The sequence below is a fragment of the Sebastes umbrosus genome, chromosome 5 (genome assembly GCF_015220745.1).
Source record: "Sebastes umbrosus isolate fSebUmb1 chromosome 5, fSebUmb1.pri, whole genome shotgun sequence".
Taxonomy (NCBI): domain Eukaryota; kingdom Metazoa; phylum Chordata; class Actinopteri; order Perciformes; family Sebastidae; genus Sebastes; species Sebastes umbrosus.
Genome location: NC_051273.1, coordinates 15,759,366 through 15,785,880, shown reverse-complemented (window position 1 = coordinate 15,785,880; position 26,515 = coordinate 15,759,366). Strand labels below are relative to the sequence as shown.

Genomic DNA, 26,515 nt, shown 5'->3' with positions numbered 1-26,515 from the left:
ATAGTATGTCGAAAGATTTTATGAAAACAAGTCATAGTATAGTATGTCCAAAAAAATTATAAAAAAAAGTCAAAGTATAGTTTGTCAAAACATTTCAAGAAAAAAAGTCATTGTGTTTATGAAAAAAAAAGTCATATTATACTGTCGAAAAATTTCATGAAAAAAAGATCAGTATGTCCAAATAATTATGAAAAAAGTGATAGTATAGTATGCTGAATTTTTTTTTGAAAAATAGTCATAGTATAGTATGTCCAAAAAATGATGAAAAAAAGTCATAGTATAGCATGTCGAAATAAATCGTGAAGAAAAAGTCATATTATAGTGTGCTGAAAAATTTTGTGAAAATAGTCATAGTATAGTATGGCAAAAAACTATGAAAAAAAATCATAGTATAGTATGTTAAAAAATGTTATGAAATAAGTCATAGTATAGTATGTCGAAAAAATGTATTAAAAAAAGTAATGTTATAGTATGTCGGAAAATATTATGAAAAAAAGGTCATAGTATAATATGTCCAAAAAATTATGAAAAAAGTTATAGTATAGTATGCTGAAAAAGTTTGTGAAAAATATTCATAGTATAGTATGTCGAAAAAATTAAGGAAAAAAGTCATAATACAGGATGTCGAAAAATGATATGCAAAAAGGTCATAGTATAGCATGTCAAAATTAAGAAAAAAAAGTATATAGTATATATTATAGTATAGTATGCTGAAAAAGTTTGTGAAAAATATTCATAGTATAGTATGTCGAAAAATTATGAAAAAAATCATAGTATTAGTATGTCAAAACATTTCATGTAAAAAGGTCATGTTAAAGTATGTTGAAAAATGTTGTGAAAAAAAATCATAGTATAGTATGTTGAAAAAATGAAATGAAAAAATGTATTAAAAAAAGTCATTTTATAGTATGTCAAAAAAATGTATGAAAAAATATAGTATAATATGCCGAAACATTTTATGAAAAAAAGTCATAGTATAGTATGTCAAAAAATTTATGAAAAACAGTCATGATATAGTATGTTGAAAACCTTTATGAAAAAAATGTCATAGTATAGTATGTCGAAAAAATGAAATGAAAAAATTATCATAGTATAGTATGTCGAAAAATGTATGAAAAACAGTCATGATATAGTATGTTGAAAACCTTTATGAAAAAAATGTCATAGTATAGTATGTCGAAAAATTTCATTAAAAAAAGTCATATTATAGTATGTCAAAAGATTTATGAAAACAGTCATGATATAGTATGTTGAAAACCTTTATGAAAAAAATGTCATAGTACAGTATGTCGAAAGATTTTGTGAAAAAAAGTCATAGTATAGTATGTCGAAGAAAATTATGAAAAAAAGTCATGTTATAGTATGTCAAAAAATTGCATGAAAAAAATGTCATAGTATAGTATGTCAAATTTTCTTTTTAAAAATCATAGTATAGTATGTCGAAAAAATTATGAAAAAAGTCATAGTATAGTATATCGAAAAAAATTCATGAAAAAAAGTCATGTTATAGTATGTTAAAAGATATTTTGAAAACAAGTGATAGTATAGTATGTCAAAACATAAGAAAAAAAGTAATGTGTTTATTAAAAAAAAGCAACCTTATACTATGTCAAAAATTTCATAAAAAAAGTCAATATATAGTATGTCGAAAACAAATCATGAAAAAAATCATATTATATAGGATGACGAAAAATTTTATGAAAGAAGGTCATAGTATATTATGTAAAAAAAACAGTATGTTGAAAAATTTCATGAAAAAAAGGTCATAGTATACTATGTCGAAAGATTTCATGAAATAAGTCATAGTATAGGATGAAGAAAAATGTTATGACAAAAAGTCATAGTATAGTATGTCCAAAAAATTATGAAAAAAAAGTCATAGTATAGTACATCAAAACATTTCATGAAAATAAGTCATAGTTTAGTATGTCGAAATTTTTTTAAAAAAGGCACATTATTGTATATGTAAAAAATATAAAGTTCATATTATAGTATGTCGAAAAATTTCATGAAAAAAAGTCGTAATATAGTATGTCAAAAAGAAATCGTGAAAAAAAAGTCATAGTATGTCGAAAAACTATGAAAAAAAATCATAGTATAGTATGTCAAAACATTTCATGTAAAAACGTCATGTTATAGTATGTTGAAAAATTTCATGGAAAAAAAGTCATAGTATAGTTTGTCGAACAATTTCATGAAAAAAAGTCATGTTATAGAATGTCGAAAAATTTTATGAAAAAGTCATAGTATAGTATGTTGAAAAATTTTTATGAAAAAAAATCATAGTATAGTATGTCCAAAAAATGTTAGTCACAGAATTATATGTAGAAAAAAATCCAAAAATGTATAGTGTAGTATGTCAAAAAAATATTCATAGTATGTTAAAAAAAAAGTCATAGTATAGTATGTCAAAAAAAAAAGGCATAGTATAGTATTTAGAAAAAAATAAGTCATAGTATAGTGTGTTGAAAGAAAAAAAAAGTCAGTTAATAAGTATGTCGAAAAAATAGTAATAGTATAGTATGTCAAATTTTTTTTTAAAAAAGGCATAGTATAGTATGTCCAAAACAGTCTTAAAAAAGTCATAGTATAATTAGTTAAAAAAGTCATAATATAGTATGTTGAAAAAAAGTCATAATATACTATGTCAAATCTTTAAAAAAATCAGTACAGTGCGTCGAAAAAAGTCAGTGTAGTTTATCGGAAAAAATGCAAAAAAAAGTCATAGTATAGCATGTCGAACAAAAAGTCATAAAATATCATGTCAAAAAAAATTCATGGTATAGCATATTGAAAAAGGCATAAAAAGGCATAGTATACTATGTTGAAAAAAGAAAAAGAATCATGTTGAAAAAAATAAAAGTCAGTGAAATATGTTGAAAAGTCATAGCATAGTATGTCGACAAAAAATCATAGCATAGTATTTCGAAAATGTTTTTAAAAAGCCATAGTATAGTATGTCATAAAAATTATGACTTTTTAATAACATACTAAATTATGACTTTTTATGACAATTTAAGGCATATTATATGATGTTTTTTTAACATTAGGGATTAGTGATTTGATGCTATTTTCAGTGACCGAGTCTGACTTTGTGCCAGTAAGGATGAATGAATCATCTTGAGAAGCCTGAGAATCTTGATTCTTGGCAGAAAGGAAGCACCCTCTAAATCAAAGGAGAACATAGTTTAACTTTGAAACAAATCATCAAACAAACCCTCAAACAAGCGTGTCTGATTGACCGAAAGACCATTCTTGACCTTAAAAACAGCATTACACAACACCCTCAGAAGATTGAGTTTGCCTCAATAAATCAAATTTCCAAAACCCGAAAGATATTTAGTTTACAATGAGTATATAGAAAACCAACAAGCAAATATCTCTTCCTTTCTGCTTTAAAAGTAAATGAAATGATTAATATGTTATCAAAATGGTTGCAGATTAATTTTCTGCCGATCGACAAATCAATAAATTGCGTCAGCTCTAATTTAGTTGTTATTGATACTGTCAGAGATGTGTCCTTTCAACTCTTGTCATTTTAAAGGCTCTAGTTTCTATGTTTTATCAACGTGTTATTATTGTACGTTAAAGGTTTAATATGTAACAAGTGCCGGTTGATGTTTGTAAACACACAGCAGAGAGAGAGAGAGAGAGAGAGAGAGAAAAAGGCAGAGAGAGAGAGATAAGTAGAGGTAGAGAAAGAGAAAGAGAGAGAGGTAGAGAGAGAGAGAAAGAGAGCAAGAGAGCGGTAGAAGTAGAGAGAGAGAGAGGTAGAAGTAGAGAGAGAGAGGTATAGGTATAGAGAGAGGTAGAAAAAGAGAGAGAGAGAGAGGAAGAGGTAGCGGTAGAGATAGAAAGAGATAGAGAGAGGTAGAGAGAGGTGTAGGGAGAGAGAGAGAGAGAGAGGTGTAGGTAGAGAGAGGTAGAGGTAGAGAGAGGTAGAGAGAGAGAGAGAGAGAGAGAGAGAGGTAGAGGTAGAGAGAAGCGAGATAGCAGCGATGGTGGAGCAAGCTATACAGTGAATGAAGAGAGGGAGCGGCGTTCGTGAGAACAGAGCCGTGAATCAGAGAAATAAAACGTTATTTCCTGATTGTTTCACGGCGGTTACGTTCTAAAGCACAAATAAACACGACCACAACTGCACACAACCCGTTCTCATCCGTGAAATACGGCCGCTTTGTTTCTGACCGAGCCAAAAAAGGGGACTTGTGCCGCGGTATCAGCCGCTGAGGGGCATGACAACGTAACAAACAACCTGCCAGTCAACATCTAAGAAGGTCACAACTAGGTTGTTTATTTTATGATAACTGATACAGGATAAATGTTATACATTCTATTTTAACACTGATATTTTGCTTTTATTTTCAATGTCAGTATGCAAAAAAAAGACAATACAAAGTAAACATTTAGTATCATAAATATGATACATAATTTGACTGCTTCCTCCATATTAAACCAATTAATTTTAAGGACTCATTGTTGCCTTGGTGATAACTTGTTTAGCTACAACACAAAAAAGGGAAAAAAAAACTAAATGCAAAACATCAAGAGTTGGCTGACAGCAAACACTGTAAAGAACCACATGATCTTAAGATGTATCAATCAACTCGTGTAGATGCATATATAAAAATACAGGATCCCTGTTATATATATATATATGCACATACAGTAATAATGCAATTACTAGAGTTGTAGAGCCTGTACTGGGCTTACAAACAGACAAAATGAAGAGAGCAGGATACACATACATACACACGTTTACCATTATCTCTCCATATAAACACGCATAAACCAACCAACCAACAAACAGAAGGCTCTCTGGCTTTAGAAGCTAAAAACTACACTTGACTTAAAAAAAAGAAAAAGAAGAAAAATAACAGACATTCACATTTCTGAAACAAATTTCATGATCTTCTAACTTCTCGCCCCTGATCAACCGTCTCCGTGTCCGTCAACATTTAGTGCCACCAGAGAAGCTAGAACGATGATGATTATGAGCTCCGTTTGTGCCGTCGTGTCCGACTCGTCCCACCGATCAGGGCCGAGCTCACTCTCATTGATTACTACACTGTCTGTGTTGGTCCTTTTCCTCTCAACGTTATCGCTCCTCTCACTGTGCACTCATTCACTGACTCACTGTGCACTGGTGTTAACAGTCCAGAGTCTGCACTGTGTTTCTTCATCCATCAGTGAAAGTGAATGAGTGGACATGTTGTGGAGGAAGGTGGAGAAGTGGGACTGCAGCTGTTTATGTCTGTGTTTAGTGTATGAATGTCCTGTACGTCCATGCACTTACCTCTGTGTGTGTGTGTACTGTATGTCCATCTCTATGCAGGCCTCTACGGGGAGGCTGGGGCTTTGCTACCGCTGTAATGAACTTTGTATCTGTTCACCGCTTGCCCCTTCACCTCAGTCGACAGGCAGGTAGTCTTGCAGGGGATCATGTCCTCTTCCTCCTCGCCCAGTAGCCAGTTCTGCACCGAGCGTTCAGCCGAAGCCGTAACGTGATTGGCCAGCCAGCCCTGGTGCCACTTGTCAAAGCGTTCATGCTGGCTCGCTGCCACTCTGTGCTGCGACTGTGGAGGAAGAGGAAAAAACTGTCAGACACCAAACAGGATTTAACAAGCAGAAAATGTACGAGCGAGTTTTGAGTTTCCCGACACGCACTGTCACCCAGATTCTCCACATCACATCTCAAACTCTTCACATGGCGCCACACAACAGGAAACAAAGGGACTGAAATTAAATGCAGACTCCAGCCTACCTTCCTGGCCTTGACCAGCGCTCCTCTGCGGTACATGTAATCCTCAGAGTTCATGACAAACACCATCTTGTGAGTGTTGAGTTTAAATCGGCAGTCCAGACTCCCGGCGTTCTCCACGCCCAGCTGGCGGTGCCACTCTCTCCTGCAGCGCATCGCCTCCACCTGCCGCACCTGCCAGCGACGGAAACGACGCAGGTTCCTACAAGAAGAGACCCATGTATTAGCATTCTGATCATCAGATTACAACATGCATGAACTTTTGTGAGGACTAACTGAATTACATATCATTTAGACCCTGTTCATTTTTACAAATGTTATCTGGGATGACAACAATATCACACTAAAGTCAGACTTAATGTTTGAACAGAAACTTTACTTTTCCCGAAATCAAAATTGTAACAGGATTTTTTCCAGCTCAAAATGAGGCAAAGGTGGGCAACTAAACCTCGACATCTTAAAATAAGGACTTCAAATTGACATACTCTACATAGATGTGCAAGGCCACTCTACCTGTGCATGATATTCTGACTGCATTGTAAACAGAGGCCTTTCTTAATTAGCTTTAATACCAAATCAATGTGGTACAACAGAAAATATTACAAAGATTGTTTTTATCAGACCACTTGTATTGTGCAAGTTCCATTTAAAGCAGATGTTTTTTCCAGCATTGTTAAAATGCTTAAACTATACACTGACATGCAGGTAGATTAGAAGACCGATTCAATTTATTGTAAGTCTCACAAACAAAAACTAACCTTCAGGTAAAATGTTGTGCTGATGGATCAAAAATATGTTGATTTAACTCTATGGTCTTTTGGTGGCAAATTCAAATTATCATCAAATTAATTACTGTCTAATGCACACCTGGTGGACAGTAAGAGCAGTAAGAGGCCCCAAAGCATCTGTTGCAAGTGCATGGACTGAGTGATTATAAGCTGATCAGGCTTTATTATCTATACAAGATGGGGATTTGTATGTGCACAGCTTAAAACGAGAAGTGGTCTGGTGAAGTCTAAACCTCCAAACATGTTTATGTGTTATACCTGGGCAGAAATACAGGTTTGAAGAAGTAGCCGTCTGCTTGAGAACACAGACTGGACTCAGTTCCTACAAACTGCTCCATGTAGCTCGACAGGCACTGAGGGAGAAGACAGCAATTAATAACTGTACAACAATTTCATTTATTAAGATTAATAAAAGTATAACTATATCATTTATTTCAAAGTGTCTGTATCAGTTTGTTTTGTAAATGTGTGTTTACCTGTACATCTAACGGGTCATCAGCCTGGGCCTCCTCAGTGTCCAGCAGCTCAATAGTCATCGTCACATGACCCTTGTTTTGGAGAAACATCACCTGATGACACAGAATGCAAAGATACATCAGTTAACCAACTCCAATCTGTTTATAGCAGCTGAATAAAACCAGTAGATTAAAGCTGTTCAAATCTCTGAAGAAGGCAACTGGCTGTATATAAGCAGCGTCACTTCCATGTCCAAATTAAAAGGTGGAGTCTGTGATTCTAATCCAATACACTTGGTCAAATTCAGTGAATATCTCCTCACTGTCCGCTAGCTGTCTGTTCTGTGTGTGCGCTGGAAAATAAATGCAGTGTTCACACACAGACCTGGCTCTGTAAATGGGGGAAACAAACAAAGTGGCTCAGGCCAAGCTGCAAAAAACACTTTTCCAGCCTGGACAGGGGAAAGGTCATGGATGTATAAACAGAAAGGCAGTGGGAGCGAGAGGGACAATAAATCTGGCACATGCTAACATCCTGAATGAGCACTGAGGAGGGGAGGGGTGTATTTGTTTGGGTGTTGAGTTCAAATATCAACAATCTTTCTCCAGAACTGCAGACTCCACTTTTAAAAATGTACATTGTGTAGGATTTGGCGGCATCTAGTGGTGTGTTTGTACTCACTCCTCCCTTTCCAAGACTGCGGTAACTGTGCTGCCAAGTGCAAAACTGTGGTAACGCCGTTTGCCACGATCAGAGGCCACCCATACCATAATAACCCTACTTTAGGAGTAACCGAAGTCGGACTGGCGGTACCGCAGTTTTGCACTCTGCAGCTCACGTTACTGCAGTTTCACAAGCTTGTCGGAGAACTACAGTGACTACTGTCTAAACATCAGATAAATTCAGATAAAGTGTTCCGAAAGAAAATCATTAACTTTTAGTAAAGCAGGAAGCAGCTCTCTGATTAAAACTCTCCATTATAAAAATAACTATTAGTGATGTGCTTTGCTTTTCAGGGTACATTTAGTGTTGAGATTTCTTTTACTATCCTCTAAAATTACTAAAAAAATTGTGAACATCATACTTCAACTGCGGCGAAAATGGAAGTTGATGATAGAAAATCGTTTCACTGCCTCAAACAACAGCGAAGTGTCAGGGCCAAATATGTGATTCAGAACTAAATTCACCAGGACTCTGTGCTCACCTTGAAGCAGTTCTCCTCAGCCATGACTCTCTCAGCTTTCCACTGGTAGCTGGTCTCCCAGGCTGCTCTGACACACTGCGAGGACAGGTTCCCCCCCGCCGCCCCCCTCTTCCTCTCAGCCAGGTAGACATCAACCACCTGCAGACACACCTCGTCGCTCACTAGGTGCTGCAGCTGAAGTCAAAGAAAAATGGGGATTAGAAATGTTGTAAATGTCTTCATTGTTCAATACGAGTGATCAACCTGACAGCCGACTCTGCTTACCTGCCGAATGATGTTGTGGATGACCTTGTCGATGGTGAAGCCGATGTAGGCGTGGATGGTGAACATCTCTCTCAGTGTGTCTTCGTACTGTGTGGAGTCCAGGTTGCCATCCAGCAGGCTGCGCACCATATCCAGGAAGGCTGGGTAGTACTCCTCCAACTCCACCTCACCTGTGGAAGAAAGGGATGTTACATGTGTTATAACAGCACAGTCAGTACAATGTGAGTGTGGATCTGTGCAACTCTAACATGAATAAAATAATAAAATTCAAATGGGGTCAGTGTGGACATCATTAGTTGAAACTGTTGCCTGATATGCTTATGTGCTCTGCAGTCAATTAATCCACTGAAAGAAAAATCAATCAACATCTGTTTTGATCATTATTAATCATTCAAGTCATTTTTCAAGCTAAAATACCAAACATTTGATGGTTACAGGTTCTCAAATGGTAGAATTCACAAATCTTTCTTAGTTTTACAGTGTAATACATTTAATTTTTTTGGGTCTTGGACTGTTGGTCGGACTAAACAAAACATTTAATGAGGTCACGTTTTGCTGGGTTGGTATTTGTCACTATTTTCAGGGCTCAAAATAAAGGATTGCCCACGGCAAGTAAAAGGCCACATCGAGCTAGTAAATCTAGCAACTCTCAACTTTTTTCTGAGCTGTTGATGGAAGTAGCAGAGGAGTGAGCCTTCTTATATATTGTATTGTTGTTTTACCACTGTGTTTTGTTGTTTTTAAATATGCTCTATAAATAAATTAACTAGAGCCACCTCACTTCCTTCTCATCTCGTGACAAAATGTCACATTTCTGACCCACTTGTCCGACCGGGCAAGTGAAAAAAAACATTAACTTTAACTTTGAACGATTAATTGATTAACATAATCATTAGTCGCAGCCCTACTCTGCAGTTCACCTGCTTGAAAGGCTTTACACTGCATTATAACATTTGCTGTTGCTATGACAGCTCATGTGGTTACAATAAACAAAATGGATCAGGCTTTATACAACACACAATTGTTTTCCAAAATGGCCTTGATACTAATTTTGCAAATCACTTCAGGACACCAAAAACAGATGTTGTGTGACCAGCTTAACTGAGTCAGAATATCACATAATACTAAACTATGCTTATAACCAGGGTAAGACAAATAAAAATATGTTCTTATTTTGTTCCTAGCTGTTTTTCACTCTTCAACATAATGCCACTTCAAATGCTGGCAAGGCAAAGAAAAGAATAGCTGCTGTCTTTTGACACATCTGGAATCATTTTCAAACAAGCCTTTCTCTCCATCATGATGTGTGACTATGACTCAACACTGTGAATCCTGGAATAATTTAGGTGAACTGACATGAGAAACAGATTTAAATTCACTTTCTGATTCAGTGCTCATTAATTAAAAGTAATTAACTCATCTCCCTGATGAGGTAATGCATATATTACAGCTCTTGATCATAGTTCAAGGATGTAAAACAAAACACAACCTCCTACACTGAGCTCATTTGTCCATGTTGAGTCAGATGTGGCAGCTGGTTGAACAAACTCAAGATTAAATACTTTACGTTCTAGGATTTGCATAAAGTGAAGCTGAACTTACTGGGCTGTTTGAGGCGGAGCTCCATGGCGAGGTCACATGCTTTTTCTCTCCTTCCCTCCGCCATCAGCAGCCTCTCCCTGCTCTGCTCAGCTCGGTGCTCCAGCAGCTGGCGCTCTGCCTGTCGGTAAACTCGCAGCAGCCGCGAACACAGGGTCTGGTGCAGCCGCAGGAAGAAATACCAGTTGTTGTTGACGAAGAAAAGGTTGTAGACGCCGTCCAGCTCCTTCTGGTGCTCTGCTTCAGGGTCGCGCAGGTCCACCTTCTCCCCGGGTACACCTGAACCCGTCTCCATGGGCGTAGATCCAGGGGTGGATGAGGCAGTCCCTGCAGGCTGGCTCATGCTACTAGAGGTGGTGGAGGCCTCTGTGTCTGCAGGTTGGGATGGGCTGCAGCGCCTCCGCCTGGACTCACCGTTGAGCTGCTGCTGAGGTTGGGACTGGGGCTGGGGTTGTGATTGGGCAGGTTGGGGTTGAGACTGACTACCTGTGGCTGCTGCTGCTGCTCCTGAAGCATTATTAGAATTACCATTTCCTCCTCCTCCACCTCCTGCTGGGGCTGCTGCTGCTGCTGCTGCTGTTGGTGCTCCACCTCCTATTCCTCTCTCTGCCCCCTCCTCAGGCTCAACCTCCTCATCTGTCCAGTCTTCAGTATCACTGAGCTCGCCGCGGCGGGAGAAGAACAGGTCGGGTACAAAGTGCTGGATGATGCGCTTGATGTGGTCCTTGTCGTCTTTGTGGATGGTGGGCTGACGTTTGACATGGTAGATGATGAGAGAGGCAGCGTCCTCCAGGATCTGTTTGTCCTCGTACGTAAAGACCATGTGAGGCTCGCTGGCTGAGGCCGCACCAGAGCCGTTACGGTTCTGCTGGCCAACTCCACCCTCTTCTGTGCTCTGCTCCTGACGCTGAGAGACACAGAAAAACACAAAGATGAATGCAGGCAACACACTGGGACAAATAATGGGTTTTAATGAGTTTCATTGATCTAAGAGAAATGAATCGTCCTATATTAAAATCAATTCCATCGCAGCTACAAAGTTTTCCTCTAACAGCAGCACTACACAAGGACATACAAGGAAATGACAAAACAACATCAACTCAAGGGGTCTTTCTCATCTCTCAGTTTGTAACATCCTCGATTCCTTTCCTCGCCTCCTCTCCTCGCGTCCCACCCACGGGAGATGCCAGCGCAGGAGGCAAGAGGAGAGAGGAGTCGAGGCAACAGGCATTTAACAAATGAGACATTCTTGCCTCGGAGCCGTCATTTTAAAGCGACATCAATTAAATAGGACATGTGGCACAGCTACATCAGTTGTCCAAATACATACTATACAAATAAAGAGTGACATATAGGCTATTATATATATACGATTGAGTGATATATATTTTATACACACACTCACTCCATATGACAACTTGAAATACAGCAAATTAGTGCTGAATGCAAGAGAATGTTATTATTGACATAATACTTTGACGTTAGCAGCTGTTTGCACTCGTAAACATCATGTCACGATTACAGCAGTTGAGTTGGATGTAGCCATTCAACAATAAAAAAAACATAGACAAAGTAATATCAAGTTGAAAAGTCATTACGGAATGAATCCTTACTCAGATTGATTCTGGTGATACTATTTAAAGGTTTACCTCACCGTCCACCTTGTCCAAACTTGACCCCGTGTATCACTCAGCCCTGAGGTATGTCACATATTCTAGCTTCAGGACCGATCATTGTACCTTGTGCTGCATGGTAGGATGGTCATCCCTCACTTTGCGTAGGTTACAATGTTTGTACATTTTAGTCTATAAGATCTGGCAAATTTCCTACTTAGTTTGTATTTCTGCAAATCAGTTATAATCTTAGGTCGCATAAATGGCCTCAGTTTAAAGTTCCTTCTATCAGTACAGAAGCTGGCAAAACAAGCCTGCTCCACTACGGTCCTGGTCCTGGAACGATCTGAAGGCCAAGCTTAAACTTGAGACCCTTATCTCTTTAAATGATTTTAAACATAGAATAAAGGAAGTGGTCACTGCTAGTTGCAGTTGCTTCAATGAACTAACAAACACATGACCAACATGCTGCCTTGTTAACGCTCTGTATGATGTAATGTATTTTGTCGTACCTATTGTTGCTGCCGTGATTCAATGTTGTTGTCTTGTTATGTGTTGGATGCTGCTATTTGACCCTGTCTTGGCCAGGTCTCACTTGAAAAAGAGGTTTTAATCTCAATATGACTTCCTAGTCAAATAAAGGTTATATATAAGGAATGTGGTTAGAACAGCGCCTTACGAGGTGCTACACAAGCGGTGAAGGGCAGAAGGTTTGGTCGCGCGTTTGATCATCCTAAATAAATACCACTTATGAATACAAAAAGGAACAATTATATTTGTAGAGTCCTGCCATGGTTTGAGATTATTCCAGCTGTGCGTCACGCCTCTCTTATACGTCACATGTGCCGAAAACCCTTCTGCAAAGGATACCTCACTTATAGCTCCTTCGGCAAGCCTCCGTCCTCGCTCCTCAAGATGCATTTTAGGAATTGGGACGTCCTTCAAGATAGAGGGCTGAGATCGATTTCCGGGTCACAAACAAGGTCATGCATTTCCTATTGGCTCAATTTCGGCGAGTGCAGATGGCGCATGTGTTGTACCCCAATAACATGATGCAATGATGACACATGATATCTCCTCTTTTCACCCTCCTTAGTCATAAACCGGAGGAGTGAGGAGACGAGGAGGTACAAAATTGAGAAACGAGAGTTGCTTGCTTGTTCTAGAGCTTTCGATCATATCGCACGATCCTCATCAGCAGATTGATTATAATCATGAACTTATGATTGTTTCTTGTGATTGAGTCTTGAGTTGAGATTGTTATGTCAACTACTGTTTCCAAGGTCAAGACTGAACTGGAAAGCTCAACTACACAAGGAAACCGGGAAAGAATTGTTTGCTTAAATGAATGCTGAGTATCAACAATCATCCAATATATAAAACACCAGAGTAAGGTGATGTTTTTGTTTGGTGGGCTCTGGGTTTGAATGCTTTTTTTGAAAATGAGAAGGGATTAAATCGCAAGCTGAAAAAGGGATGTTAAATTGCTCATTAACAGTTAAAATATAATGAACAATTTTATTGTGTCCAGCCTCTGGTATACTCTACAACCTAGCCCAGAAAATATACATAAATGTAATGTGACACTCTGCACCTGATTATCTTTGCATATTATGAGGGCTCTAGTTTTGGGATGGCAGACGGGAAGAAAGTTTTTACCTCATCATAGACGCTCTCAATCTCATTGAGGAGACTCTTCGACCGCAGGGCCTTCATGTCATTCTGTTTGAAGTTGACTCCTTGGTGGTCGAGGGACTTCAGGTAAGCCTTCTCGTACTGCTCCCTCCAAATCTTATTGAACCCCTGCTGGGCCTCTCTCCACTCCTCCTCCTTGGCTTTCAACCTGTAGAGGAAGACACCTTTAATGTAGATACTTCACAAAACACAGCCACGTATTTAAATGTGTTACGTTACCATGTCTGTCACTGAACTTGCATGTACACATGGCAGTTTGATTGTAAGGGTTAAAGCATCTGTGGGAGGGAACATGTCAGTTTTTCATGATGCATTCTTTATGTGAAAACCTGCCACGTGTAAAACACATACATCCATGTGCCAAGGTACAGATCACTGAATAGGGTTGGGCGATATGACAGTGTATACCGTGCGACGCTAGACCTGTGTCGACCGGTAGAGATTTGTTTTGTCAGCTTTTAAATGAAAGATGAGCAAATCCTACAGGACAGGTCAAGTCTTTTTTTTTTCTTTTGGTATACTCTAAAATACACGTATGATTTTTATATTGCACTGACTGAAGTCAGGGTGGTATTTATTGCACTTGTTAACCTTAAAGGTGTTAAGTACAGGATTAAGAGCATTTCTTCGCCTCTCAATGGCTCTCAACATGACGACAGCATTAGCGCTAACAGTGCAAACACCGTGCGAAAGTACTGACAGAGAAAACAGTGTCGCCGCTATGCTTCCCTGATAACGCCATCGGTCGGGACAGCGTTATCAACTGTGAACGCTGTATGAGAACAGTGCAGAGCGGCGGCCGTGAGCTAGCCAGTGGGGCACGCTCATATGTACGAACATGCACTAAAAGCAAGCGCAGCCGGCCCGGCGATGTCGACAAAGCACGAAGAAACTCACACACACGGAGAGTGACTTCATTCTCTACTCAGGTAGACATTACTCCTCTATATCTTTACATAGAAAATAGCTGTTTGCTGCTATATTAATGTTCTGGATATCACATTTAGCACCTTTAAAACTTGTAACACTTGAAATGATTGTTCTCAGGAACCTTAAAGCTTCTTTTTTGAAAGAATTTTAGTTTTACTGTTTTGGGTCATTTGTTTTTAACTCAAGTGTTATCTCATGTGAGGCAAGTTGTTTCTGTTTATATAGAAGTTCCAAATAAAAGAAGAAAATAATCAAATGTGATGAAGTACGGTATGGTTATTTTAAACCATTTCTTAATTAAATTTACAGAACAATTACTATATTGTGATATAAACCGTTACCATGACATACAATTACATATACCGTGATAGAAGACTTTGGCCATATCGCCCACCCCCTAACACTGAATACACAAACACTTTTTAAAAACAGCTCTTGCTGCTATAGTTCACCTTTGTTGGCAGAAATCACTGCCTGTTGATACAAGGACTGTCAGCAAATCAACGTTTCCATCATACTGTCAATCAGTTAAACCTTCCTGCTGGTAATGTAAATTAAATGTGCCGTCTAACTGCAAACAGCAATCTCCATTACATATTCACAAAGTTGATAAACAAGAAAATTAGCACTCTATAAATATGTCTAATGATAATAGTACATGCACATCAAGATCATAAACGAAAGAGACGATGACTTTCTTCCATTGAACGTTTAACCGGTGAAGAAATTTGAAATAAAAAGACAGTCCTGACCTCTTAAGCACCACAGGCACAGCGGTAGCAGGACTCCTCTTCAGTCCCTCGATGATCTCAGGGGCTTTGTCACCATAGATACGATACACAGCACGACGCTGGATGACCTCAGAGGTGCCGCCCAGGCAGTCGTCTAATCTGAATCGGTCCTGGTCCTCTGGGGAAAGACGGGAGAGCTTCTTCTGGACGCTTTCTAGCACCCTGATGGTGGCCAGGTTTGTCTCCAGAACCACATCCAGCTATAAAGTTCAGAGTTACAGACACAGAGCTTTAAAAGGGCAGCCATCAAATACAATGTAGTGCCAAGTGCTGTGTTAAAGCTTATTATCTCCTCTTTTACGAGAGCAGGGACACATGAAGATAAAAACATACATTGAGTAAGTTGTGATGTTTATACAAACCTCCCTGCGCTACAAGAAGTGTAAATATAATCTTTGTTAGGATGTACGCACCTCAAATCTTTCATCCTCGCAGCGATGCAGCTGCTCCTCATAAGGAGTCTTCTTCGAGCTGACGAAGGTGGAGTCCTCTGACCAAGAGGGAAATGACACCCAGGTGTCGTTCAACACCTATACACACACACACAAAGTGTAAAATCATCAATGGGAAAAGCCTTTTTATAGGAAAACATTTCATAATTCATTTTTTAATGTTTTTTTCATGCTGAATGACTTATTTTCAAGAAACTTATGAGCACATCTCTGGTAAACACAAGATTTAAAGTGGTGATTTTTTGTGATTCTTTGTGGAGAAACTCAGTTCTATAGATCCCTCGATTAAATCAACTCATCGATAAGTCGACAAAATCGAATGAGTGTTAGTCGACTAAGAATTTCTCTGGTCGAGGACAGCCCTATCATTTACAACATTTACGCTAGAAAACAGCAATATGTCAGCAAAAGGCAGGGAAGAAGAAGACTGCTAGAATGTAAACATGGATGTAAACAATGCATGTTTCAAACTTTTAAGTAAAATCTGTTTTGCAAATGTTTTATGAGGAATGAAATCGATTCAACAGACCTCAAGGATAAACACAATGCACATTGGTGAGTAAGACTGAATGTAAACAGAAACTTTGTTTACAAGAAAGCTCCACGTGTCACCTTTAAGCAACACACTGATCTAGTGACAACTCTTCAGGAAACTTAAAGTGGGGTTTACCTCCTTGCATAGGGCAGTGCGCCCGCTGCATTTAGGCTGCTGGTAGGTCTTGGGCAGTGCTCTGTAGCTGGACCCCAGGCGCTTGCATGATGCATAATCCACCTCTCTGCCCCCTCCCCCCTCCATGTAGCGATCCGACAGCCCTGACACAGCATGAGAGAGCTCTTTGTCCCCCAGAAATGACTTGAACTGTGTATACAGTTCAGGAAACTTCCTGGAAGGAGATGGATGAAATCATGAATGAGAGACATATCAGGAGAAGAACAGCTGATCAAAAACCGCTCCATCAAAATAATCCTACTAACGAGAAGTAATATGAATAAAAATCTGCATTATGTCATGTTAATTTTAGTTTTTTGACACAGTTTGATCCATAATTGATAAAATCACATAAGTTTCATATGTAATGATCATACCAGTACCATTTGCATATACCTTTAAAAATTGTTTAATGGTCCTGAAAGCCTTTTATACATGTCAACATTTTTAACAGTGGTTGCCCCCCCTGCAGTAATAACAGTATGTCTCTTCTACAAGACCAGATATTAACTTCAACTCCCTGCAGCTACTGGATCCATTTTTCTGATTTCATCCAACCAATTCACACATTTATTCAGCTCAACCATCTTTCCATCCACTCACCCCAGGAAAGGAGTGACTAGCTGTAGCAGCTCCGCTCCCGAAACTACTTCCTGGTTAAACAAGGCGATGCAGCGCAGGAAGTTCTCATACACCTCTTGGCTTTTAAACAGGCGACGAACCTGAATGATGAGTGGGTGGACAGGGAAGTTAAGACATTAAAAACAGTGGCAGTGAGTTAAAAGAACTGTATGAACCTAGGAATAAAGAAAATCATCGTCACTGCCATGGAAACTGATGTCTCACCTTATCAAAGAAGGAGAATTCTCTTAAGACTCCATGTTTGCCAACTGAAGCAAAGGACTGATCTTTGGTACAGGAATACTTCATTTTCTTCTAAATAAAAAAAGAAATTAATTATTTTTTATGTATATCACTTAAAGTTATTGTAGTTAAAGCTTTTGAATCGTTGCTTTAGGAACAATACAAAGAGTTGAACCTTTTCAAGGACGTGTTTGTACATACGCTTTTGCATTTCCTGAGGCGGTTATTCTAAATTGAGAGTTTACCTTGAGCAGTGGGGACATGTGCTGCAGTAGGATGGGTCTGGGCCTCTTTTTGTTTTGTTTGGATATCAAGTCCTCGTCGTCCGGCCTTTTCAGCTGATCTTTCCCTCCTGTCAGTGAGCTCCCTGTGAACTACAGAAGATGAAGGAAAAGTGTCACAAAGTGTCAGAAAATAGTGAAAAATGCCCTTCACAATTTCCCACAGCCCAAGTTGATATATCAAAATAGCTTGTTTTGTGCAACCAACAGTCCTTGAAAATTACTTTCATAGAAGACTTTAAAAAACACAGCAAATATTCACATTTGAGGAGAAAAAGCCAGTGGTTTTTTTTTTGGCATTTTTGCTTAAAAAAAATGACCTAACCTTGATAAATCAATTATGAAAATAGTTGCCAATGAATGTTCTATTGGTACTAATTACTAATCTATTAAATTGTTTCAACTTTACTTTGGACTTGCACTTTGAATTACTGTATTCAAACAATGTTGAGTAAAAAGCACTTATTTTGCAATACATTGACTAAGAGTATAAATACATTTCTGAGCTGTAACATGAACATAAAAAATGTCATTAGCAATTCTCTTGTGATGTGTGTTAAAATACACAAGAAAAACTATTGTTTTTTGTGCAGAGACCACCGATTTTGTAACGACCTTTTTGATTTTTTACATTATTTATCTCCGTCTGCTGCTTTACTGACCAATGATCTCTTGGCATCAGGTAAGAATTGCCCGAACTCAGCCAGCAGGTCTTCTTGCCCCTTGAAAAGACTGGCAACTTTAGAAAACACCTCATCTTCAGTCATCCCACTGCTGCCTCGGCTGCCTCGACTCTCCTTCACCTCCAGCTGCTCCTTCTGTGGGGTGGTACAAGGAAAATGGTGATCAGAGGGGAGGAATCAAACTTAATTTAATAAAAAGAAGAGCCAAGCTGAAATTCTTTGGCCTGACTACACATGACAGTCATAGTCTTGGTGCAGGAGACACAAACTGTCCACCAAGGAACAGGCTGCTGTAGGAATTTGCTCCTGAACAAAAACACTTAAACTATTACTTTTATTGACTTGTTCAATTTTTATTTAAAATATCATATAGCCATTTAGAAAGGACTGATATTACCACCAGAATAACAGTGCTGTGAGACCTCTGCTTTGCTAAAACCCTACAAGAACAGTAAAATCTTTGAGGTAGAATAGGAGGAATGTAAGAAAACCTACATTGCCTATTATTATATCATAATATGCAACTAAAAAGCGACTTCAATCACCACATTTCATCTCCACAGTACCTGATATGTGTGAAGAATCTCTAGGAAGGCTCTGTAGATCTCTGGGTGATCCAGGAAACGGTTTTTAATCTTGTTTACATAGCTGATGGCACTGTCAAACTCTACGGGGCTCGTTTCCGAGGCAGGTGGCGATACAGACGAGGTGGTCGCCTGATTCTGGCTCTCTCTGCTAGTCAGGGGGAGAGAAAGCCTGCTGGGAGGCTCTGGAGGTCCTGCTGGAGTCGAGGACGATAGGGACTCTGATGGGGCCGCCTTGACTTCGCTGGTCTGAGCAGGTCCAGCTTCAATGTTGGCAGCAGTGGCACTCCCTGAGGTTGCGGTCACTGCAGAGGTGGTGACACTCTTCCCCTGCTGGCCTGGGGATACCTGGACAGATGAAGAAGGAAGAAGCTGCATGGTTAGAGGTGCATTCATTTAACTAACTCAAGTTGTTTACTTCAAATAAGATTTGGGGAATAATATCTGCCAGTAAATGCCAGCCCAGATGTGGTTAAGCAATGTTAATGTTAAAAAAATGTAAACACTTGAACCCTACTTGTCTCAGTGGTTGTGTCAAAAATCACTTCCTCGTTTATACATTCACCACTCTCTACATAATAAACTCTATAGTGAGCAGTAAATTGTCAAATTATTTGAGGTGGACCAGGATGGAAATTAAGAAAAACTACAACTCTCAGCAACCAAAACAATTTTATGAATGGTATTTTTTCACATCTATAAAATGTAGAGCAATGCATTGTGGGATTGTTAGCAGAAAGTAGTTGACACACTTTTCCCATAGCATTGTGAGAGCTTTAGGGCCCTATATAGTGCATCAATTTGACACTCAGAATTCAAACATTCAAAATAAAATGGCCGACAGTAAATATAGTGCACTATATAGTAAACATGGAGGGAGTTTCCCTTTAATTAACAATTAAAAGGGTACAACCTGGCCCCTATTTTCCAATGTTTTTTATGTATAACTGACTAATAGGGACAACAATTTCTGAAATTGGTCCAGTATTGAGGTAGAACGCTGTAGACGGCAGCCACTCATGGGTTGCAATATGGTGATATTGGGGCAAGCTGGTACCGTCATTTACATCCACTAAAAGTGCTTGTTTTTGCCATGACAGGCTCTGATTGTTATTATAAGTATCTGACATTATGAAAAGAGTCTCACTCAAGGAGAAGTCTCGTTCTGAAACCTGGCGAGGTGACGTGTTGCTGGAAGACAACGGTGGAATAGTTGAATACATCCATGGTGGAAACGTGAGTGGCGGCCGGGCAGAGTTTGTTGTGTTGGAGTACAGAATGCGTAGCTTAGTGTTATTTAAAAGATTCACAATGTCATGGTTGAATATTTAGATGACTTCGACAATGTGGATGAGGTCTTTGAATTCGATGGCGGCCCGCATTTATTTAAATCAGAGTATACGGATATTTAGATTTTACAACGAGACTTCTTGTGCGAGACTTGGACACAATAACAAACAGACCGGATCGAGCTAAAGATAAGGACCGCTAAAGGAAAAACATTTTATTTCTCTGTAGGGTCCTTTCCATAATGTTGCCAGACACTTCTAATAACAATCTGAGCATGTCAGTGACGCTGCTCATTTGCCCTCGCAGCCTATTTTGCGGCTGCCAGTTACCGCGCTCTCCCTCAATACTGAACCAATTTTTAAAAAAATCTCTCATAGAAGATTGGCATCTCATTGGCATTTGGTTCTTGACATAAAAATCAAGTTTTTTTTCAGATGATGAATGTTTTTAGGCACCAAAGGTATATTAAAATCCAGTCTGGCGTGTTGCCTACCTAATAATATCCGAAGAACATTCTTGTCTGGGACTATTTGTTCATCTTGAAAAGCACCTTATAGTCCTCTGGACGTACTATACGTGAAACCGACTAACCTGAAACTGGTCTCTGCATTCTTTATGATTTTTTTTAAGCCAAAACACTTATATTAATGTATTAATAAAATATGAAATCTTACCAAATGTGAACTGAATCAGGTCAGTTTTACAAAACAATACAAACTTACTCTGTGTCTTTTTTTATATATTGAATTGTAGTCGATGTATATAAATATTTATAAAACTGTCTAGGAGAGATACCCATCTACACACATTTTTTATACACATTACATATACTCGGTTGCCAGTTTATTAGGTACACCTTGCTAAAAGTCTAATACAACAGTCCTGTACTAAATCCTACCTTCATGAAGTTATAATGTTCATTTTATGTTGAAACTGTTTTAATTGGGTGTTGATTCAACTTTATGATAAATAAACTGGAGTGTACGTGTACAATTCAGCATGGCATATTTTGGCTCTTTCGAAACCTTGGGATCAATTTAAAATAGAGCACCCAATTGAAATTCAGTGCAGAAGAAACAAACCTGTTCACTCTTAAGAATTTAAAAGTTCAACATACTGTGACTTTCAGCACACCGTGAGTTTGTAATGATGCACCTGCTGAAAGTTTCATAGCTCTGAAGATAAATAAAGCACTAGTTTTGAGAATGTATCAACTTCAGTGGTAAATAGTATCTCACCTGTGTGGAGAACGGAGATTGGAGGAAAGCCACCCCATTCTTGGGGACCTCTATCCGATACCCCGGCGGTAGAAAGGCATTGAAGCCCAAGACGAGGTCCGGGTGTCCGTGGAAGAGCTGCGACACGCGGTTTATCACCCCCGGTGTGTCGATGCTATTCAAGAGAACAAGGCAGACACAGACATACTGTATTAGTGGAGTGGATGACAGAGGCAAATAAAGAGGCGGCTATGGCTCCGAGGTAGAGCAGGCATCCCCGGCTCCTCCTATCAAATGTATATATGTCCTTGAGCAAGATACTTAACCCCAAAATTGCTCCTGAAGGCTGTGCCATCGGTGTGTGAATGAGTATTTAGATTAGATCCTGATGAGCAGGTTGGCCCCTTGCATGGCAGCCTCTGCCATCAGTGTATGAATGTGTGTGTGAATGCTGACATGTAGTGTAAAGTGCTTTGAGTGGTGGAAGGACTATAAAAGCGCAATATAAATGCCATTTACCATTCAAAGATAAGCAAACTTTCTCATATGCTGCATGAAGACAACCAACTCCTAATCAAAAAAGAGTGTTGCAGCTTAGTTTAAAAAGTAACAAATAACAATTTCTGTCATCCCAAGAGAATATAAACTGCTGGATAATTAAATTGGGATGCTATCTGCAAGTTATCAAGAAATGCCTTAAAATGTGTGGTTGAGCCCTCTGTACTTATATTTTGCAACGTGATCAAAGTCTACACACACAAGCTCCGCAATTCAGTATCTCAAGAGACTGTATTAGGGAATATACAGTCATTAAAAATGTATTACTAAAAACTAATTTAGTAAAGTAACTTTCTTCTAGCATAAAAATACCTCTGTGACTTGAACTCTTTCATGATGTCGAGAAACTTGTTGTATATGCCAGGATCATTTGCAAAACGGATTTTGACTTGGTCCAGATAGGACAAGGCATCTTCAACCTAAAAAGACAAAAAGAGAGAAGAGAGAGAAAAGATATAAATCATTAATGCAGCACAACAAAGTACAATCAGTCTCACCTGGAGCTGTGGAGAAGCTTTTTCTTTTTTTTTTACCAAATTTGTGCTGTGAGGATCTTACTAGGATGTCAGCTATTTAACATGTTTAACAGGACAATGGCTTTATGTGTGTCTCATTAATAATAGTATATATTGGCCACTAACAAACTGAGCTATTTGCATTCCTCAATACTATATGTGGACATGTTTTCATCTGAAGCTAGTAGGTCATTCACAGCTGAAGTGCTATATCAACAAATGCACTAGTTAGCTGTACAAGCTGTACAAGTAAATAAGTAAATAAATAAATAAATAAATAAATGGCCGAATACACAGGAGAAGCCCCCCACCCCCCAAGCAGCTTTTTGTTCACGGGGACCTCTTTATTCACAAGCTAAAGGTTTAGGTTACCATACTAAAGATGCGTTCACACACAAAAAGCGTTGCCACAAACAGTCCTCGTACTAAATAAAGAGGGTTTTGTCGAAGCTAACAGTTAGCCCAACAACAGCCAGTCACAACTGACGAGAATAACTCCAACGAACACTTACAACACCTCCTAATCTATACAATAGTCACACAGCTGGTTCCTCTACAACAACACCAACGTTACCGTGTGGTAATATACCAAACTACTGCGATAACAAAAGACAGAACGAAGCTGCTAATCAAGTGGAAATAGCCCGTTGTTGGCTGGCTAGCCTGGCTGACGTCCTCCACTTTGTTCAGGAGGTGGCTGCTGCTGCTGCTGAAAAAAGACGAACAAGGAGGAACTTCCCACAACCCAACCAGAGAAAGGTTTGAGTCGAACTCACAGCAGAGGGCTAGTTATTGACATGGTAAATAAATAAGAAACTATACCCGCTAACTCGACTGTCACTCAAGACATTTAATAATGAAATACACACACAGCTTTCACATCTAAACCTTTTTTACATGTCTCTTTACATGTTGAGGCTGTTTAGCAAATGAATTACTTTTAATAGGCCAGCGTGCTAACTGACGGTTAGCCAGCCGTTTGCTTTCACTACTCTCGACGGTTAGAGAAATGATTTGAAAAACGGTTAGAGAAAACGGTTAGAGAGGTGAGAGAAATCCAACTGAACAAAATGGTTCTCTGACTCTGTGTGTGTGTGTGAGAGGAGACTTTTCCTCCCTTTGGTCGTGTGTCCGTTTTGTCTTTCTTACCTTCAGCTTCTGGAAGTGCTGCTGCTGCACTTGCTTTTGTGTTATAACGTAAGGCTTGTCTTGAATTTGGTTTATTTGCTTCGCGGTGGTGCTGCTGTTGTGCGCCTGAATCTTCGCCATTATATCCCCGGCGACACAAGGAGAGGCTTTGAAAAAAGAGAGAGCCACAACTTGAAGCTTTTGTCGGTGTTACCTCCAGCTCCAGTTGTTGGCTAGCCGACAAACCTTCCTCTCGGTCGGGAAGCCAGCCTGCCTGCCTCTCCGCCTGCCTGCCAAGCGAGCAAAAACCTCCTCTACTTTGCCTACTAGCTGGAGCTGGACAGTCTCGGTCGGCACACACACAGCAGCGGTAAAAAACGGACGGAGACGGGGACAAATCCAGCAGAGTGGAGGAGGGTTGATGACAGACAAGCTGCTACTCGCTGCGACTTTCATTAAACATCATCTCCATCTCCATCACCATCGATCTAAACAAGCTGAGAGCAAAGAAGAAGCGTCGGGGAAATAAGCAGCTAAAAGGTTGGACAATGGTTGCCCGTTTATCGTATTTAAAATAAACTATCGTCCTGTCTCTTTAAATTCGGCGGCAGCGGTCTGTCTTGGCGTCCGGAAGCCAGAGTAGGAGTGAAAAAATTGAAAAAAAAGGAGTGAAAAATTGCAGTGCGCAGCCGCAAAGGATGGGAGGAGCTGAGCCTGAGCTCTCTCAAGAATCAGATTGCTCCACTCCCCCCTTCACTGCTACAAAGGAACAATGTTGCTCCGTGCGAAAACAGAGAGCTTCATACTTCTGTGTGTTTTTAAAAGCATTTCAAGACAACACATGAGCAAATAGTTGGATTCAAAAAATGATTTATTAGTGATTGACTTTCACATGGTAAAAACATCAAGAGGAGTAATGAGGGTGAAAAAAAGAAGTGTGCATTTTCTAACTACAGTAGCATGGTAACATGGTCGTTTAGCCACAGAAAGGTGCAGTAAAGGATCTCCTTTATGTTTTCTAAATCTTAACGATGAGGTGTCCTAACAGGCTTTGGCAGCAAGTTTCCACCTTTCTAGCCACTGTCTGACTTTCACATGGTAAAACATCAAGAGGAGTAATGAGCATGGAAACCAGAAAGTGTGCATTTTCTAACTACAGTAGCATGGCCATTTAGCCACAGAGAGGTGCAGTAAAGGATCTCCTTTATGTTTTCTTCTGTCCTAAGAGGCTTTGGCAACAAGTTTCCACCTTTCTAGCTACTGTCTGACTTTCACATGGTAAAACATCAAGAGGAGTAATGAGCATGGAAACCAGAAAGTGTGCATTTTCTAACTACAGTAGCATGGTCATTTAGCAACAGAAAGGTGAAAACTTGCTGCCAACGCCTCTTAGGACACCTCATTGTTTAGAAAATATAGAGGAGATCCTTTACTGCACCTTTCTGTAGCTAAATGCTCCTGTAGTTAGAAAATGCACACTTCTTTTTTTCATGCTCATTACTCGTCTTGATGTTTTACCATGTGAAAGTCAGACAGTGGGAAGTTCCTCCTTGTTTGTTTTGTCCAGCCACCTCCTGAACAAAGTGGAGGATGTAAGCCAGGCTAGCCAAGAACGGCTATTTCCACTTGATTAGCAGCTTCGTTATACACATTTCGATGAGGTGTCCCTAAGAGGCTTCGGCAGCAAGTTTCCACCTTTCTAGCCACTGTCTGACTTTCACATGGTAAAACATCAAGAGAAGTAATGAGCATGAAAAACAGAAAAGTGTGCATTTTCTTAACTACAGTAGCATGGTCGTTTAGCCACAGAAAGGTGCAGTAAAGGATCTCCTTTATATTTTCTAAACGATGAGGTGTCCTAAGAGGCTTTGGCAGCAAGTTTCCACCTTTCTAGCAACTGTCTGACTTTCACATGGTAAAACATCAAGAGGAGTAATGAGCATGAAAAACAGAAAAAAATAAGTGTGCATTTTCTTAACTACACTACTGTAGTTAAGAAAATGCACACTTCTTTTTTTGTGGCATGGTCAGTTAGCCACAGAAAGGTGCAGTGAAGGATCTCCTTTATATTTTCTAAACAATGAGGTGTCCTAAGAGGCTTTGGCAGCAAGTTTCCACCTTTCTAGCCACTGTCTGACTTTCACATGGTAAAACATCAAGAGGAGTAATGAGCATGAATCAGAAAAAAAGAAGTTTGCATTTTCTTAACTACAGTAGCATTTAGCCACAGAAAGGTGCAGTAAAGGATCTCCTTTATAAACTATGAAAAAAAAGTTTGGAAACTTGTGTTTGGTCGATTATTTCTCTGTTGTTACAATGCTAATTGGCATTGTATTTTACATGGTTGGAAAGCCTGTTTACCTTCACAATGATATCCAACTCGTAAGGATCGTGCATTTGTGGGATGAGCAGCACAGCTGATTATGTGGGTAGCGCCCAAGAAAAAATTTCCCAAATGCTCTGCCAATGGTAAACAGTGTATTCTCATAAGGCTAACAGGAAGCCTGCAATGACTGCCCTTCACCGTCAGGCCCGTTTGCGCTGGTGTTGACAACAGACAATGGAATCTGAACATGTGGGGGAATGTCATGTTCAGTGATGAGTCCAGGTTCTGTCTGCGAAAGTTGGATGGCAGGGTCAAAGTATGGAGAACGCTATGCTGATTGTTGCACCGATGGAGTAAGAGCTTTTGGTGGGGGCAGTGTCATGGTGTGGGGCGGCATCTCCCTCACTGGCAAAACAAGGCTTGTCATCATTGAAGGCCATCTCAATGCAGTGAGATATCGGGATGAGATTCTGCAGCCAGTGGCGATCTCATATCTCCACAATCTGGCACCTAACTTCACCCTCCAAGATGACAACGCTCACCCCCACAGAGCCAGGGTTATCACAGACTACCTCCACAATGTGGGAGTAGAGAGAATGGAACAGCCTGCCAAGAGTCCAGACCTCAACCCAATTCAACACTTGTAGGATCAGCTTGGGCGTGCTGTACGTGTTAGAGTGACCAACACAACCACGCTGGCTGACCTGCAACAAATCCTGGTTGAGGAATGGAACGCCATCCCACAGCAACGTGTGACCAGGTTGGTGACCAGCATGAGGAGGAGGTGCCAGGCTGTTGTGGCTGCGT

At 39.5% G+C, this 26,515-nt stretch overlaps 1 protein-coding gene across 2 annotated transcripts; it reads right to left on the bottom strand.

The window, feature by feature from the left end:
* Window positions 1–4,270: 4,270 nt before the first annotated feature.
* Window positions 4,271–25,788, bottom strand: sin3b (SIN3 transcription regulator family member B). 2 transcript variants are annotated; one of them, XM_037769964.1, is made up of 19 exons: window positions 23,404–25,788; window positions 22,052–22,158; window positions 21,203–21,356; window positions 18,657–19,022; window positions 18,070–18,225; window positions 17,372–17,500; window positions 17,109–17,198; window positions 16,866–16,984; window positions 16,224–16,437; window positions 15,515–15,631; window positions 15,063–15,301; window positions 13,345–13,528; window positions 10,076–10,979; window positions 8,474–8,643; window positions 8,210–8,383; window positions 7,026–7,118; window positions 6,808–6,902; window positions 5,765–5,963; window positions 4,271–5,576 (listed from the first exon to the last, which is right to left on the bottom strand). In XM_037769964.1, the coding sequence occupies exons 1-19, from the start codon at window positions 23,521–23,523 to the stop codon at window positions 5,340–5,342; spliced, it is 3,867 nt and encodes a 1,288-aa protein (XP_037625892.1). In that variant the 5' UTR covers window positions 23,524–25,788; the 3' UTR covers window positions 4,271–5,339. The 2 variants fall into 2 exon arrangements, with proteins under 2 accessions (XP_037625892.1, XP_037625893.1); XM_037769965.1 differs by having other exon boundaries at window positions 17,109–17,195.
* Between the last annotated feature and the right edge of the window lie 727 nt (window positions 25,789–26,515).